This window comes from Pleurodeles waltl, chromosome 4_2, assembly GCF_031143425.1.
Source record: "Pleurodeles waltl isolate 20211129_DDA chromosome 4_2, aPleWal1.hap1.20221129, whole genome shotgun sequence".
Classification (NCBI taxonomy): domain Eukaryota; kingdom Metazoa; phylum Chordata; class Amphibia; order Caudata; family Salamandridae; genus Pleurodeles; species Pleurodeles waltl.
Window position 1 is genome coordinate 53,204,490 of NC_090443.1, and position 19,400 is coordinate 53,223,889.

General features: G+C 44.5%; 1 protein-coding gene across 1 annotated transcript in view; it reads right to left on the bottom strand.

Annotated features, from left to right (window-relative positions):
* Positions 1 to 19,400, bottom strand: part of LOC138292185 (uncharacterized) — a 186,393-nt gene that overhangs the window by 15,205 nt on the left and 151,788 nt on the right. Inside the window, exon 8 of the mRNA XM_069230623.1 lies at positions 6,159 to 6,229. Within this exon, the coding sequence (XP_069086724.1) occupies positions 6,159 to 6,229 (71 nt within the window). The remainder of the gene's footprint in view (positions 1 to 6,158; positions 6,230 to 19,400) is intronic.

Below are 19,400 nucleotides of genomic sequence, written 5' to 3' on the forward strand. Positions count from 1 at the left end.
CAACATTGTTAATATAGAGTCTTTCCATTTGGGCTAAGATCAACTCTGAGGGCCTTTACCAAAAATGGTAGCCCCAATTGTGCAAGGAATCTCGATATTCCTGTACTTGGACAATTAGTTGATTAAAGTCTACTTGATTCAAAAACTCAGGCCCAGATTACGAGGCTGGCGGTCTGAAGACCGCCAGCCTCACGGTCAGACCGCCACCTAAGCAGCAGTCTGACCGCACCATTACGGCTGTGGTGAAAGCACCACAGTCGGACGGCAGGCACCACCACATTTCCACTGGCCGACGGCCTGGCTGTGCCGGCGGTCTCAATTCACCAGCGCAGCACTGCAAGCAGTGCTGCCCTGGGGTTTACGACCCCTCTCTCTGCTGGCGTTTACATGACGGTTGTACAGTCATGTAAATGTTGGCGGAGACGGGGTGCTGGGGATCCCAGGGGGACCCCCGCACTGCCCATACACTTGGCATGGGCAGTGCGGGCGCTCCTGGCCAGCACCATTACGCATATTACTGTCTGCTTCGCAGACAGTGATTTGCGAGACGGGTGCTGGGTCACCCGATGCACAACAGCATTGCCGCCGGCTCTATTATGAGCTGGCTTCAATGTTGTTCGTTTCCCGCTGGCCCAGTAGGAAACTCATAAAAGGGGCTGTGGGAGGGCTGCTGCACAGGCGGTCACCCGACCACGGAATTTTGGTGGGCAGCCTTTTCCGCCTGCCAAACTCATAATTAGGGCCTGAATCTCCATTTACGAAAGACCATAACTACGCTAGACCAGCATGGTTTTCTCCTTAACCTTTCTAAGTCTCAATTACATCCAACTAAGGAACTTGTTTTCATAGGAGCAAAGTTCAATACTCAACAGGCCAGAATATTCCTCTCGTAGGAAAGAATCTGTCACATCTATACCTTAGTAAAGTCTCTAATGTCTCTCAAGGAAATTGATGCCTCTCTGTCCACTTTTCTTATTGGTAAAACTTTACTTGAGGCCTTCATTATGGCATCTATAGAGGCATGGATCACTGCCTGTAATGAACTTGGAGATGAAAATTCCTGTTACTTCCATGACCAAGGAAGACCTTCAATGGTGGCTGGAGACAGACAGTCTATCTAGAGGAGTCTTGTGGCACACAAATCCTCATCAAATTTTAACAATAAATGCAAGCACTCTAGTCTAGAGTTCTACAGTGGGAATCTGTCGGTCCAGAAAAAGTGGACTTGGACAGAGGCATCAAAGTTGTCAAACTGGAGAGAGTTGGCAGCTGTAACCAGGGCTCTTTGTCACTTCAAATCACACCTCTACCTCTCCATGTCCTGGTAAAGTCTTACAACATGGCCACAGTGGCCCATATCAACTCCCAAAGCAGCAGTCACGTACAATCATTGAACAGAGTATCTTGCTCTTTGGCATCTTGGGTGGAGTAGCATCGTCTGTCAACTGCAGGAGTCCACACCAAGGGTCTGGACAATATAGAGGCAGTTCTCTTGCGCAGGAAATTTCTCTTTTCCTAGAACCTGAATCTTTCTAGGGGAATATTTCAACAAATTTACAAGAAATGTGGGACCCCTACATGGATCTTTTTGCATCTAGAATAAACACTCTTCTTCCAAACTTTTCCTCTTGGTTTCCGGATCATGGCACATTGGGAGTAAATGCTCTTTCAATCAATATGGCCAAAAACCGTGATGTTTGCATTTCCTTCCTTCCCTCTGGTTAAGAAATTATTGTGGATGATTCAGCAGGTGAAAGCACAAATGTTGGTAGTTCTCCCATTCACAGGAGAACTTGGTTCCTTGTTCTCAGAGAGATAGCTTCTCAACCTCCATGAGTTCTCCCTCATTTTCTCAAAAAGCATGCAGCCGTCAACCTCCTGTCCTCCTTAATCTGTTGGTTTGAAAGTTGAGAGGCTAAATCTTGAGGAGCAGGGTTTGCCTACAGACATTATTAATGTGTATCAAGTAGATCCTCTACGATTAAATCCAATTCAAGACACTAGTACGCATTTGACTCATGGTGTTGCTCTCATAATGTGTCTTCAGTATCTTGTTCTGACTCATCTATTCAGTTTCTTCTAGATGATTTTGAGAAAAATCTGTCTCTAGCTACTCTTAAAGTACATTGGTCTGCCATTAACACCTGTCAAATCACTGATTCTATAATTAAAGAAGCAGAAGGAGCAGTATTAACAATGTTTAAACGTGTTGCCATATCTTGGCCTGTTTCTCATTCCCTTGTTCCACCTATTCTTGGTTACACACTACATACCGAATAGAGCTATTCGATCAGGGGCTTTACTTGGTTGATTCTCAGGTCCCACCAACACATATGTGCTTGCATAGAAGGTAGATCTTTCAGGTTCCTGAGCCCGAAACCTTTGAGTAGCCTTGCACTTGAGGTTTGTCAAATTGACTCACACACTTTTCTCAAAAGACTAAAAATCTATATTTATTGCTAAATTTCCATCTTTCCTGGCTCTCTCCATCCTCCTTTCTTCATCAGATTGTGCCCGAATCCTAGCACCCTGATGTCTCTGGGTGAAAAATCACACTTAAAAAAACCCTGAATAAATAGGTTCATATTAACCGTGGATTGTGTACTTTAAGAGAAACAAATAAACAACTTCTGACAGGGCCACAAGGTCCACCATATGCTTCATACTAGTGGGAATCTGGTGCACCTTTGCACTGCCATAATACTACAATCCCTGCAAAAAAGTGCTGACCTCAGCCTCCAAACTACCTCTTTAAACACAATCTGCCACAGTGTTTCTCTAAATCACGTAGTAGTCAAAAAGTGGCCTTTTCCCAGTATACACTACACATCTACCTTCACAAAGTACCTCTACCAGTGGTGTAACTTACTCCTAAGCAGCCCTGCGGTGCAGAGGGCCACTGAGCTCCAGGGGTGCCCCCAGGAAAAGTGGTAAGTGGGGGGGCCCTCTGTCTACTTTGCAGGGGTGCCCTCTCAAGTTTCCTTACACTAAGCTGACTTTCAGAATATCAAGAGTGGCCCAAAGCAGGAGCTCTGTGGCTTCTGAAAAACGTTTGTGTGAGTCCGACAAAAAAAGCATAAGAAAACAAGCACTGTTCCTCATCTTTGGGACCTATTGGCTTTGCCAATACCTTTTCGGGATGTTGTAGCCGTACAGCGTGGACAAGACGCTGTGCAGCATGGACAAAAGAAAAAAACTGCAATGGTGTGGGTACATGCATGATGATGTCTGCATGCGCATGCATCATTACATTGGCATAATTTTTTTAACTACTGATCAGAAAGGGAACAGTAAATTGTAAAAACAAAATATTTAGAAGTAGCGCAAAAATAAAAATGATTTTTGAAGACGGGAGCTGCCTGGCATTGACTTTTTTAGGGGCCTCCTGGGTTACAGCTGCAACAACTGGCTTGCTCGTTGCGACACTTGGCACTGCCTTTGCGACACCTGGCCTCAGGAGTGGCAAGGGCAATGCCAAGAACAGAAGCTAAAACCTTCTGTGATGTGCATTGTCACTTTCTTCAGCCTTGTTGTGGCGTGAGACATTCACTCTTATCTCTATAAAACAGTAGTGCAATATATATTCTTCTGAATAAAAGAAGATGTTGCAGGTTTTTGTTACTGTCAACACGTGGAAAATAATGTGTTTGAATAAAAATCTCACCTGTGTGAGCTGAAAGAGTGAAAATGCCTTAGACGTCATGCTAATAACAATGTATTTACATTGCTAAATATATATATATATATATATATATATATATATATATATATATATATATATACACACACATATAATGTAGTTCACATTCAATATATGGTCTATATGAAGAAATCTAGATGCACAAATCTACTATTGGTTTAGAAGTGTTTTTGTTTATTTTTTTGTAATTTACTAATACATTTTAAACTGGGGTTATACACTAGGAAAGCCACTAAATCATGACAATTTGAGGTGAAAGGATGGCTTCCCAGTGTTGTTTTGTATGTTTGTGGCACTATATTCTACTCATCCATCAAACAAATATTTTTCATGCAACAAAAAATTGAAATTAGTAATTTCCTTATCAATTCAGCAACGTATTTAAATGTGCGTGACATATTGAGTACACATTTATCTGTGTTAGAAAAGTGTGCTATTACGTCCCTTCCTCTGAGGATTCACTGTCAAAGATCATATGAAGTCACTTCCTGTGATGTCACTAGGTCGAAGAGTGGTTATGTGATGTCACTTCTGATACCCCAGACATTTAGCTAAATTGACACCCATGCTGCCTGGTCCTTCCTCCCCCCCAAAAAATAAATTAAAAATTCATGATTTTTTTAAAAGAAAGACTGCAGGGTCGGAGCATTGGACGGACAAGTGGGGGCAAAGTAACCAGGCGTCAGTGGGTGGAGCGGAAAAGCAGCACAACAGAGAGTGCAACATGGGGGGAGGCTGGGGGAGAAGCAAAAGAGAATGAAAGAACTACAGAGCGCAGGCAGGGGTAGAGTTTGGGTGGGGGTGAGGGGCAGAACCACACAAGAGAGAGAGAGGTTGTAATATGAGAGAAATAGCAACAAGGAGCTTGAGGTGAGTGGTGACAAGCACATGAAGGAGAGAGATATAAAACATATGCACTCTCATGGAGTGTTTAAGCAAAAAGAAAAAATAGTTGCCTAAAAGTGAGCAGTGAAACGATACAAGGCATCTAAGCCAAAGGATGATCTGGAGGCTATGTTCCAGTAACAACAAAAAGATTGACAAGTAAAGCCATTGAATAAGTAGCAAGCAAAAGGCAGGCTCCAAGCCCACTTTAAGTTCTTGGTTAGCCCACAATAGGTCTAAAAACGGGATGTGAGAAGTGTGGGGGTACTGTTGCCGGTCGGGTGAGGGGGGTAATATGAGAGATAAAGAAAGAGCCTAACACTCATAAGAGTAAGGAATGGGATGGGGTGGCAGGAGTACACATAACCTTCCAGGGTTAAAAGAACTGAAGGTTCCCCCTAGCAAGATAATGGTGGCATGACAAGTTGCTTTGCCAGGACTGGTCTGCCAGTGTGTGATTTGTCTGATTTATGGATGGCAATGCTTGAATTCTGCCTGGATCAGAAGGTTTCTGGGATATGGGACATGGATATAGAGTTGGCAGGTTTAATCATTTTGCACATCATTGGGGCCCCCACATTGGAAATACACAGTGACATCAGCCTCCCCCCGTAATATTTTCTACCGAGGGAACCTGGTGCCAACAACTACAAGTGATCACTTGTCATTGGCAGCGCAGTGAGCCATAATGATGGAACACAACAGAAGAGCCATAAAACTTCTTAGTGCTTTTGGCTGGCAGGCCCTACCCATTCCAGGAGTGTGTGCTAACCCAAAGTCTTGGTGACATGCCATTTGGGAGGCCTACCCTTGATTTTGGTGTAGGCGTTGTTGTAGCTTTGTGTTTCTAATTGGTTCCCCAAGGGTTGGGGTGGTGATGGACATAGAGAAAGAAGCGGTGGTTCCACAGTGTTGTCTCACAAACTGTGTATTTCTCGCCACAAGGCGACAAAGTTAGTTACTTTCCCCTTTGATCAGGGAGATTCTCCAGACTAAGGAAGCTTCAGAGACCAAACAATAGAGTAGTCTTGAAAGTCCAGCGTGAGTAACAACCAAAGACCAACTAAAGAAAGTCAAGTCAAGTGTCTTCCTGCTCCTGCTATTTTCACCAGGTATGTGAAGGAGCCAGTAGGGTCAGAGTGAGTATTTACCGAATGTGAGTGTGCAAGTGGTGTGTCTTTGGACTGGTTGTATAAAGTATGAGTGGGCCTCACCCCTCAAAAGGGATGCCCATCATATTACCCTCACAGGCAGGGCAATGGAGCAATGTGATTTCACTAAAAACAGTTTGGTCCCTGTATTACTAGTGCATCCCATGAGGTATGCCAGTATGTCCCACCACCTCTTACGAAAACCCTTAAGGTAAGTATGTGTCCCCTCACCTCCAGCCTTTGTAACCTAAAACACTCCATACTTGTATGCCTCAGCATCACCTCTGACACCCAGGCTGTACACCAATTGTTCTAGTGGCTCGCCAATGCTCCATCTCAGCTCTCCTCTACCCCCATCCCAACCACCGCCTTCGCCCCCCACCCTTACTAAGACTGACTACATTTGTATGCTGCCTTCTCACCTCTGCATCCCCAGTCTTAATGGTTTCTTTTTCAGCCTTCTTCTGGCACACCTTGGAGTTGTAATCTACATCTGCAGAGAAGAAATCAACAAAAAGAATTGATATATGACAAGGATGTGGATAGAAATGCACATCTTAACTTTTGATGTTAAATGTTATTTTCTTAATGTGTATGTGAATAGGCCTGTATATTTTAATATTCCTTTGTATAATAAAGGATAAAGAATCTATAGATATTTGCCATGTTTATTGTCCTTCTTTTGGGGATGATCTGAAATTTTGAATCTTGATTAATAAATTGCTCTTCTTTTGTTAATTTATTAGTTATGGAGAAGGTCAGAGAGGTTACTGACCTAAAAAGGTTGGAGCTGAGCTCAGAGCATAGTCATTGGAATAACGTCTCATATCTGCAGCGAAGAGACATGCAAAAAAAGTGGCAGAAATTGGTCATTGGAGAAACCACCAACTTTCCTACCAGGTCAAAAGTTTGGATAAATCTACAGCATAAAGGCAGAGTCAATCACCTTTGAAATACCACCTTTCTACAGAAGCGCGAGGCAACCATTCTTTAGGTCCATGGAGTCTAAGCCCATGTCTAGTGCCCAGTCAGTCTTTTCACACTCCCTTGATCCAAGCAGTGCATGAAGTCATTGACCATTTATAGCAACAAAGAGTGCTGTGCACTTTGCTTGGGTACGTGGCAGGCCTGTTTCCAGAGCAACAATCAATTTAGGCACCTGGAGATTGACACTTTTAACATTTGTCCAGTTTTTCTGTGTTTAAGAAGGAAAAGTCACTTAGGTGTAAAACAGTTTCTCTCCTTTGGTATTCTTTTCTCTCTGAATATAAATTAACTTTATCAAAATTTAAGTTCTGAAAATGTTCAAACTCATGGGTTTGACATCATATGAAATATACATGGCGGAATCGCTACTGAAAGGAGTATAGTGTACAAACTAAAAAAATATATTTTCACTATTTATGGTCATCTGTTGTACCATGGAATTTCCTAATTCACTCGGCATGCTCTCCAGTGAGGTCATTCTTTCAAAATAGGCCAGGCCCAACAGGAACTTAGCACAGGACTTGGCATGCACCCATTACCTGAGCCAAGTGCAACTGTTCGTAGTAACTGCTCTGCATGGCTAGTTGCTATGCAAAATGGGCATTGAGCATGGGTCATGGCCGGAACTCACAGCCGGTGCGCAGCACTGATGAACACAATACCCATTGGGACTTCAGAATTGCTAAACAGCCTTGCCCTTTGCACAGTAACCTTCCAGAATACAAATGTGAATAAGTTCAGAGAGACAACCTGGCCTCAGAGTATACACAGTATCTATGACCTTACCGAAGACTGGTAACTATTACTTTTGTCACAAGATTCTCCTTATACCCCTAAACACTAGAACACCTCGGAACAATTGCAGCATCCCCAGATGGACATTTCATAGTATATATTTGAAAAATTAGGCAAATGAATACATGCAGATACGAGGTACCTTAATTTGGATTATTTTAAGTGTAAACATATTTGCAATTAGCTAAGCAGTATTTTTTTTAAAGAAAGCTCTTCATTGATTTTCAGTAGAATTGGAACATCAACAACTGAGATCGACATGCAAACAGTATATTTTTTGTAAGAAACTGAATTAGTAGTTGGGGTGGCTGATAGTTCATCACAAGTAACAAAGTCACTGACCTATTAGGCAGAAGCGGCTCCTCCATTAGGGCGGAGGAGGATAGCTACCCCGGCAGCAGAGGCAGCTGGAAAACATTTACAAGAAAACAATAATAAACTGTGTTTATTATTGTTTTCTTGTAAAGGGGTGGGGCCACAGGGGTGACGAGCCGTGAGGGGGAGTGCACAGCACTCCCCCTCAGTGCGCATGTATGTTTGGCCAGCCGTCTCGGTCTGGCCAAACACACATACGCAGTAGGCTCTCTCCAGCCCAGCAACACAGTTGCAGAGCTGGAAAGAGCAAGCACAGGCTCCCAGTCTGTCTGGGAGCTCCCTAGCTGGGTGGTCCTAGTCAATCTTAATGCTGCTCTGAGTAGCATCAGGATTGGCCACAGGGCAGACTGGGAGCCTGTGCCTGCAGCAGAGAAGCAGATGGAGCGGTGCGGCGGCGGCTGCGATCGAGGTGTTTATTTTTGCTTTTATTAATATCATTTTTATTCCCCCTCCTACCGCGTGCCTCCCTGCCCCTTCTGCACGCCACAACTGCTATTAGGTACAGTCATATGTTTGAATAATTTAAACATGAGCTTAATCGCTGGTAGCTATCGCACAGAGCAGACAGACGTAACCTGGAGAAAACGTGTAAAGCATTTAGAAGTACCAAACAGTTAAAATGTCAAAGATACAACACAATAAAAATATGACTCCAATGTATAACAATAGAGAACAATTTAATAAGCAAAAGGGCACCAACAACAACAAAAAATCAAATAAAGGGGACACAAATATGTTTTTTTAAAAGATTTAAGTGGAAAAGGAGCCAAATGCAATGTTAGTCAATGGTTGTAGTAGACTGGGAGTAGGCGTGAATTTAGAGCAACAGTGAGCTTGGGCCTTAGATGGATACGCCAAGTGGATTGGCCCCAGTAAAAGTCTGGAAGTCAACATTTTCAAAATGTCTTAAGTATCACTTCAGAAAGAGACCTTGTCACTTTTTTGAAGGAAAACGTTGAATTTTCTTCTAAGTCCCAATGCAGAATGGGTCTTTATCAGAAAAAGTCTGTCTGAACTTATTGCTGATAAAACTGTAGCCGCCACTGTGAAAACAAAGGCTGGATACCTGAAGCAGGCTGACCCCGCTGGCCCTCTGGAGGTTTAGAGATTTCTTGCTGAAAATGTTCTAAGTCCCCACACAAAATAGGACTTAGAGCCTTATTCCAAGTACAGAGGCCCTAAGACAGCCGTACTAGCAGTGGCGGCCTGACTGCCAGATTACGATGCTGGTGGTCAGACCACCACAAGACCGCCCCCACCACCAGCATCATAGACCCCGATGCTTTGGCAGCTGCAAACGCCGTGTTCAAGCATTGTGGTGCCAATGTCAGCACCACTGTGTTGATCACGACTTGCCTTGGACTCTGCCATGAAAAGGCCGGAGTAAACACAAAGACGGGCCCCTATGAAAGTCCCTGCACTGCCCATGCCCATGTCATGGGCTCTGCAGAGGCCCCCCGTCAGCAGAGTCGGATGTGCACTGTCTGCCATAGCAGACAGTGAGCATTCTGACTGTGCTAGCAGCACCGTCAGTGTAGCTGGCATTGACCTCAGCTCTGTTTTAACCATATTGGCGGTCTGACGGTTGGACCGACAAACTCGTAATGAGGCCCTTAGTTGTTTTCTTAGATGTACAGGGAGCTCTGAGCACTACAAAGTTGAAATCCAATCCGAAGCCATGGAACTGCTGGTCAGATTATTTTTCTGGTGGGTCCCACTGAAGCTCTGGAGGAAAAGTGTAAAAAAGTTTCCAAACTTTCTTCTGGTGCCCAAACAACCACAGGAGTACAATTGCAAAGCATCCAGGATCTGAGTGGAGGTACTTAGTGACTCCTAGGCAGTGCTTAATTTGTAAAAAAAAATAAGTGCCAGGGCTCTCCTCAGGAGGCCACTGCACCTTGCACCACCTATAGCCCCCACCAGGGATGCCAATGACAGTACCAACACAACTACTAACCATCACACTCCTTCAAGTGAGACAGTTCAGACTATTCGAATGGCTTGGATGCCAGGTAATAGCCATTTTTAATGTATATTGCATTAATAAACAACTGTTGTTCTGCTCATCTCTAAATCAGACAGACAGCGCCACCACATGGCAGACTGTCACAAGTGTTGGTGCTGACAGTTATGTGCTGGTGCCGAGCACTGGAAACCACTGGCTTAAATTAAGCACTGCTCCTGGTGTGTCAGACAGAGTCACAAGCAGGGTCCAGCCTAGGTCTGGGTGCTACCGCTCAGCTGGGCACTCCAGGATAAAGGCCTCTTGCTGCTTCTTGTGTCCCTGTAGCCACACAGGAGGCCAGCGAAGAGACACCCGGAGTCCACTTTTTTGTCCTGAGTACAAGTGGGAGCAGGTCCAGCCCTTCAAGTCTCCTGAGGCGTCTCAAACAAGAGATGCAGTCATCCTTCTGTTCTTCCGTAGGTCCACTATGTTTTCTGAGGATAGTGCTTTGAGGACCCACGTTTATGCCTGCCACCAGCAAGTGGACGAGGATGACTTCTAGCTCTTCGCTAACCAATGGGGGAAAGGTTCTCAGGGTCAGTCGTACCTATTTTTGCATCAGTTCCTGTTTGGCATACTGCAAACAATCCCACAGAGCACTGTATTCCCAAACTCCAAGACGTGAAAAGCCTTCTCTTCGTATGCTTAACCAGGGGTCTGACCAAAGAAATGAGCAGTCTTCTCATCTGATAGTCACTCAAAACCAGTTCTAGCTGTCCTCCAACTGAGTTTGGTGCCAGCCTCACAAGGGAAACAAAGTGTGGCCTTTCCAGGTGTCACCTGACATTTACTTGTGAAAGGACAGGCCTCTTTGAAGTTAATTTAGACCCTTGGCCCACCCAAACTGGTCTTCCTGCCAGGGAAAGAAAACACTTCCCCACTTTTAGGCGATTGTCCCTGTTCTGGGAGCAGTTTCCATACCTCATTAGGGTTAATCACTTGATTGACAACTGCTGAAGAGCTCGTGTATGGAGCTAATGCTCCAGGAGCTTCAGGCAGGGAAGGGTAACTTTCTAAATTATACTTTCCCCAAATATTAATTAAAAAATTAACTTCACTATTGGCTTGGGCTTTTAATAAATATTACAAAGAGTGGTTGAATAATTTTTGTAGCTGGTCCAAAGCTCAATATACAGAAATAATATTTTGATATGCACTCTCTAGTTTTCTCTGAGGACCGTGAGAGAGCTTCCACAGTGAAAATAGCTTTTCAGGCTTCTTACTGCAGGGACACGGTGACATTAAGGCCCATATTTATACTTTTTTAGCGTCACATTTGTGCCGCTTTTTGATGCAAAAGCGGCGCTAACTTACAAAATACAATTGTATTTTGTAAGTTTGCGCCGCTTTTGGGTACAAAAATGATGCGAACGCGGCACTAAAAAAGTAGAAATATGGGCCTAAGTTTCTACATGTCCTATTTTAAAACACTATGCATGACGCGAATGCGGCACTAAAAAAGTAGAAATATGGGCCTAAGTTTCTACATGTTCTATTTTTAAACACTATGCACCCTAGTTGTGTGCCACAAAGCCTACATATGGGTGACTTATTAATATTTAAAAGGAAGGGTTTTCCCTTGTCAAAAGGGATATTTTGGGACATCAGACTGCAGGTTTAAACTACATCAGTCGGGCTTCAATGGTAGGCCTCAAGCTATGTTTTTTGATACACTAGTAGAGGGCACAATATTTGCTACTGTCCACAGGTGATATTGGACCCTTGGTATTGCCCTGGCCCTTACCCTCCAGTTTGGAACCAGTTTGTTGAGCTTTTCTCCCTACCTTTGGCTTAGAGCCATGCTACTCTAGCTCATTTATAACACTGTTAGCTAATTACTTCTCAGTCAACTTTTCAGGCTTTTCTGAATCATTTTCTTGTAAGTCTGACATGTATTGCTTAGGTGGTTCAGAGCACTCCTTCTTGTGTTCTTTATCAAATGGAGCTTGAAAACCTGTGATCTCCATTGCTCACACCCACTCATTCCAATCATGCAACACACCATGAAAGTATGTTTCAGACAGAACACCATTCCCTCTCTTGCTGTAGTTGAATTTCTGATGTTATTGAGCTGGCTTCAGCTCAAGCTTCCTGACCAGGGCTTCCTTCATACATCCATAGCTATTTTGACCAGCTACAGACATACTCCCATTGACTGACATACCTTCTATGGGCAAACAACTCAGTTGCCTTAGGCACACCACTTACAACCTGTGCTCTACTGTGATCCCAAAACTCACAAATCATTACAAAATATCCTGGCCTTCCACATACATTTGCATAAGCTATCTGTGAACCGTGCAGGTGCTCCTGTAGAGTTAGAGGTGCAATAGTGTCCCCCAGATGTATCTGCTGCTGCTGTCTTCCTGAGCTTTTTTTCTCAAACGCTATTCTTTCCTTCTACAATTATCTCTTCTTCTTTTTCCTGCCTTTCCCTTTCACTCTCTTCTCTATGCCTTTTTCTTTCTTGTTGGACCCGTAGCTTCTGTCGCTCACACTTCCCTTTCTATTGTTCCTGGTGAGCTCATCTCAACTTCTCTCTCAGACTTTCCCTAGTATTACACTTTTCATCAGCCTTAGCTTTCTGGAGAGCTATCTTTAAATTCATGGCCTCTGTCAAACTTAAACCCCCCAAGGGAATAACTTCCAGAGTTGGCAACAGTAGCACCTGAGAAATTAGAGTCGGGACAAGTTCTCGGTGAACCCACCATGGAAAGGAAATGTGAGGACACATTCAAGGTATGTCTGAAAGCCTGCGCGAAGGGGCTTGTGCCACTACAGCACTTCCGCCCTAGGTGCCTATCATGTTACCATCCCCAGCATCCATCCCACTGTATTCCCTATTACCTAGTTTCTCTAACTGGGCCTTAACAAAACCTACACGGATCACCCTATCTTTGTTTCTGTGAGCCATCCTTCATCTCTCCAAACACAATCTCTTAATAGATTGAAAGACAAGTTGTCAAGGTCTGCTTCCACCCACCTTCTATCTGTGATTGTGCTATCCAGGTAATGTTGGTTACACGCTGAATCTATTCTTCAGTTCACGAGAGTCCTCAGTGGCGAATTGCACTCTTTATTTCTATAAATATGAATTACACATACATTATGTTTTTGTCCCTCACTAGTGGTGCAGAGGATTAGGATGCTAAGATCCTGAATATTAGGCATGGGTTTAGAAGATGATTGAGTAAATTGTTAGGCTACCTCACTGGTCATGACCCACAACTAATTAGCTGGTTTATAAATTGTATGAATTATTTATTATCATATTTTAAATCATTCTACTCCCACTAAAGGTAACACCAGTACGATTAACAATATGCTTAGTTTCTGTACGATTATGCCCACAGCATGATCTTGTGGTGGACTATGTTCAACCACGCATTAAAATACTTCAATTTATCTAATGTATTTTATTTTTGTAATTCGTTTCTGATTCTTCTTCAAGCCTTTGTATTTTTGTCATATTTTATGTTTTTTAATTACTATGGTTTTTATTAACAAATGCAATAAAATTCTGAATTGATTGAATGTTTCCAGTCTGCTCTCTCTCCTCCAACTCACAGGCGCAAATCCCTTTCAACAGCGTCATCCAAGTTTATTTCAGGGGCTAGATTTAATCCACAAGCATTTTGTGTGGTAGATTACATTGCCTCCTCCACATATCTATGCCATAGCTGAAGGTCATTTTCTTAGTGGTGTGAGCTTTTTATTCACTGAACAAGTCAAAGGTGGTCAGCATAAACCTTTCAAAATGTCCGCCCATTGTTACAAGTGACGAAGGATAACCCCCTGCTCTCTCCTAGGTCTTTACTTCCCATGAATCACCACATGGCGAAGCACAAACTGCAGATGTACAGATTCAGCTTGATAAACCGGATCAGTGAGAATTAAATCAGAGAGCTATGGACTCTGTTCTTGTCTCCTGGGTCCACTTCAAATTGATCTCTTTACAGTCAATATCAATTTCAAAAGCAAAGGCTTTGCCTTGTGAATGAGCAGAGACCTAAATACACTGGGGTACATCATGACGGTCAGCTCAGCATGAAGGGTTTTTTGTACTCTTCCCCAATCCCCACCTCCTTGTCCCTCTGTCCCAAGGCTCTTTCAGATATGAAAAACACCAACCAGTTCTCCACCAATGTAGTGGAAGGGCATACATGACAACATTTTTCGAGCGGTCAAGTGGGACATTTTTTAAAAATAGTCGGGAGAATGCATTTTCCCCATTGACTTAAATTGATGCAGAGGAAATCTACCTGAATAGGCTCTATGAGCATGTATAGTGACAGAAAATCAGCACTTCGTTTTGGCAATTTAATGCCATAGTGCAAACCAAACAAAAATAGAGTTATAAATTGAAAGCAAATAACATGTAGATGCCTGTCACACACTCTAGTCTCCCGCTACAAGAATTAAGGTCAACGGTTTAACCTTTGATCTCAGAGATAATTATTGGAGGGGGGCCTGGGAGCATAACTCACAGGCATCAACATTTGACTTTTGCCCTGTTTGCAGCAGATCATCATTCGGCAATCTGAATCGAGTTTCTGCATGTAGTAATCAGGAGGAAGGAGATCAGCCTTGAAATCAGTAGTCTCCTGCCTATATGGATAGGGTTGGCTTTAATAGAAGGGTTTTTATTAAGCGGAAACATATTTGAAAGCTAGATTAAAACTATCATGGTATTAGGAATTCGACATAATGAGGCCAATTCACAAAGGCATATGTGAGTACATGAAATAGAACTCTTTTAGCAGTACTGAATGATTTTGTGAATTGGCCCATAAAACATATGAAATGTGAATAGTCAATACTGTGCCCTATTTGCATTCTTCAAAATAGAGGTGTGGACGTTTCTGGACCAACTCACAAAGACATTGGTGACAATGGGAGCATGGCAAAGCGTGTATGAAAAATCTTATAAATAAAGATGTATAAACGTGACATCTGCCCACCAGATTGTATATCCACAGCATAAAAGGCATGAAGAATGAAGATCATAATTAGGGAGGGAACAACGATAATACGGCAAACCGTACAGAAAGCCCCCCAAAAATAGATAAGTGAAAGGTAAAAATTAGAAGGTTTTTCTTTCCAGTAGAGCAGCCTGATTGAACACCCAATGAAACTGTGATACATCTTTGTGGTGCAGCGAAAAACAGACAAAGGTAAGGGTGGCTCAGTTGGTAAGGTAAGTTAGGATCTTGAAGTGGGAGCAAGACATTCTCAGGCTAATTTGTTTTTAAAGTAAGATGTTGTGACGTATGCCTGTCAACTTTTCAAGCCCAAAATGAGGGTAATATTTGCAGAACAATGCAGCCACTCTCTGTGGGTCACAGGAGTACTAGGGGTGATGCAGCAGCTGGAAATTTTGAGTCGATGTACATTTACAGTAGGGTTATCAATAGATCAATATTATGTCAGCGTACACTATCCAGATGTGGGCTGTCTTTTAACAATTGTTGTAGCCTATCCATCTCCATCTTTTTCTCCTAATGATGGTGTCCTTGCTCTCTTGGTTGCATCTGGTGAAGAATTCCTGGTTGGAGATGGTTTCCGGTCTAAAAATGCAGAAAATTCAGGTTACTGGTGTGGAAGGCTAACAGTTTAGTGATGTCACTCTTTGTCATCCTCTGGCATTCTGGTCCATACAAGAATGTGGACAGAATGCAGCTCTGGTAAAGCCTCAGCTTGGTGTTGGTGCTGAACTGAGGTGACTCCCACACATTGTTCAGCATCCTGAAGGCATTCCTGACCTTGTCCAGTCTGATCTTGGTATCACTCCCTGCCCCTCCAACATGTCTGATACTACTGCCTAGGTAGGTGAACTTCTTAGTCATTGCTAGGTCCTCTCCACCTACCTTGACTGGTGGGGGTTTGGGATGTTGAGTGTCATGACTTCTGATTTCTTCATGTCGATCTTTTGGCTCTCTTGCTGTGCATAGATGTTGATGGGAGACGTCTTTTTCTGCATATGCTGGTGTGTGTGTGAGAGCAAGGCTAGGTTCGCGCATAGTCAAGATCCTCCAGTGTAGAGACTAAGGTACATCTGATGCGTCTGGCTTGGTCTTCAGTTGTGCGCCACACCACCCAGATGATGACTAGAATGAAGAGCTACACTGACATCATGCATCCCTGCCGCACGCCTGCCTTGACTTTGAAACTATTCTTACTGTCTCCCACCTTGCAGGTAAATTTATAATAGAAGCTCTTGATGAGGAGGACTATAAGCTGCGGTTTGCCATAGGCTCACAGTATATGGGGGAGGCTTCCATGGTGGATACTGTCAAAGGCTTTCTCAAAATCAATGAATTTGATGTACGGTTGTCTCTTCTACTTCATGTGCTTCTCTATGATGTTGCGTAGAGTAAGAATCTGATCAACACACCTCTGCCCTTGCATAGTCCAGCCTGCTCTTTTCGTAACTGCTTGTCCACAGTATCAGAAACGCTCTGTATAATGTTTTTTGACAGGATTATACTCAAGATGTACAAACAAAATATTACACACTAGTTGTTGCAGTTGGTTAATTCTCCCTTATTTGGAATCTGGATTAAGATGCCTTGGTTTCAGTCATCTGGTAGTTTCCTTTTCTCCCAAATCAGTGTAAACAGTGGTTGGAGAATCTTGGCTGATGTTTCAGGGTCCGCCTTGAACATTTCTGCATTCAGACTGTTTTGGTCAGGAGCTTTTCCATACTTTAGGGATTGGATGGCAATGATGATTTCTTCCTTCTGTGTTGGGGCTGTGTTCACATCCACGTCTGACTCTGGTTCTTGCAGGTCCGTTGGCACTGGTCTGTTCAAGACTTCTCTGAAGTGCTTGGCCCAGCGTGCTCCCTGCTGTTTTCTGTTGTGAGTAGTCTGCATTGCCTGTCCATGATAGAGGTGTTGCATTTTGCACGAGATTTACCATCTTTACTATCTTTGTGATCTTGAAGACCTTCCTAAGTTCTCCTTTGCTGGCTACATCCTCTGCTTGACTGACAATCTTCTCTATGTGCACTTGCTTGCCTGCTCTTTTCATTTCTTTGACTGCTCCGTTTGCTTCTATGTACTGTTGCCTGTACTCCTCCGGCAGCCTCTCAGATTTGGCCTCCGTGTGTTTCTTTTTTGCTGCCCTCCTGTCTTCAATAGCTTGCCATGTGTCTGGTTTGATCCATTCTTTCCTCTTCCATGCCTTGGTCCCCAGGTATGTTTTACTGCTCTTTACATATTTTGAAGAGACCTTTACCTATTTCATGTTCACTACATCTGTAGTTGACTGATTTTCCTTTTCTGCCAGGAGTTGGAATTTGGTATTGATTTGTAAGACAAATGCCTTCTTGATCTTAGGGTCCTCTAATTTTGCCACATCAATGTGCTGTTGTCCTGATGTTTTGCAGATTGATTTTCTGAGCTTCAGCTCTGCAAAATCGGTCCCTAGGTGGTATTACTGCTGACACCCACTCCCCTCCTTACTCTGACATCTTACAGTGAGTGTTTCCAGGTGGCACTTATCATCAGGAGGTCAATCTGGTTTCTGTTTCTGCCATTGGGTGAGCACCAAGTTAGTTTGTGAATATTGCAGTGGTGGAAGAAATTACCTCCTATGACCGGATCATTTTGGGTCAACATTCCAACAGTCTTTCTTTGTTGTTCATTGTTCCACAGCCCTCCTTTGCCATGGCTCTATCATGGTTTGTGTTGTTATTTCCCACTTTAGCATTGAAGCCACCCATTACAATCTTCAGGTCATAGTTCAGCACAGCTTCAAGTGCAGCTTGCATCTGTTGGTAGACTATGGGGGTCATTCTGACCTCGGCGGTAAAAGGCTCTTACCGCCGGTCAGAAGACCGCCATTATACCGCCGCGGCCGCGGTAAACCGCCACGGTCATTCTGACCCACAACTGCCAAACCGCCAAAAAACCCGACATCCACTGAAGCCCGCCTCATCAGCGGTCAGCGATAAACTGGAGATGACCAAACCTCCACCGTCACTCCAACACAAACACGCCCATGCCATTATGACCCACGAATCCACGCAGCGGTTTTTCAACCGCGGTATTCCATTGGCGGTACACACCGCCGCGGTCAAAATACACACACATTTACAAAACACAACCACATTGGACAATTCGAAATACACACACCTGATACACATACAAACAACACACCCACACACCCATCACCATATAAAACACACACCCACAACACCCACAACACCCACAAATCGAAATTCAGAGACAAGGCGCAATACACAGAGAGAGAGAGCACAGGGAACGCAAACCACAACACACACAGGAACCCAACATCATCACCCACACCACATCTACGCACAAAACACCACACACCACCACACTCATCACCACAAACACCTGGTGGAGGAAATAATGAGGGTAGAGCCCCAGCTCTTCGGCACACAGGTGCAGCACACCACAATAGCCAGGAAGGCGGAGCTATGGCAAAGGATTGTCGACAGGGTCAACGCTGTGGGACAGCATCCCAGAAATCGGGAAGACATCCGAAAGCGCTGGAACGACCTACGGGGGAAGGTGCGGTCGATGGTGTCAAGACACAACATCGCTGTGCAGAAGACTGGCGGCGGACCCCCACCCACTCCACCCGAATTCACAGCATGGGAGCAAGAGGTCTTTAACATCCTGCATCCTGAGGGCCTCGCTGGAGTAGGCGGAGGAATGGACTCTGGTAAGTCTAATCTCAACTACTTCAGCCCCCCAACCACCAGCATGCCAACCCACACCCCCACCCTCACCCCCAACCCCCCAGCACACATCCTCCCTGTTAATGTCTCACCAGCACAACCCACCCAACACAACACCAACCCCTGAATGCCAACACAAACCATGGACACCCATCACCTAAGCATGACCACTGCACATACCCATCCCCCCCCCCAAACCACCCTCACAACTCCTCCCACAAGGGACTGCCTGCACTGGGGGACAAGGGCACCCACAAATCGCACGCCATGGCACACACAAAAGCAATAACCATACTCTTTTACCCCTGCAGGGCCCGAACGCCAACACACCGGCCAGGAGGGTCCAGATTTGTCCATCCCACCCCCAGAACAGGCCCCCAGTGATGACAGCAGCTCTGTCGACCTAGAACCTGATGACCAGCCCGGACCATCGGGGACCTCTGGACAGTCGGTTACCCTCAGTCAGCCACATGCCACAGCAGACCTACCCCCCTCTTGAAACACCAGCAAAGCACCCACCCAGCGGGCCCATGCTTCTGTCTCCAGGACAGGTCAAGCAGCGGTGTGTCTACCAGTACAGGGCACCCAGGGTAACCCACAACCCCAACAACAACAGGGACCTGGGGGCAGTGGTAGTGGGCACAACGTCCAGGGGACAGAGGCCCAGGAACAAAGGGGAACTGGGAGGGCAGCTGTGCGACAGAGGGAGGACAGGCCTGGGGAACCCACTGTCCAAGAGGCCCTCACCACCATCATGGGAGCGTACCACCACTCCCAAGAGACGATGGTGAC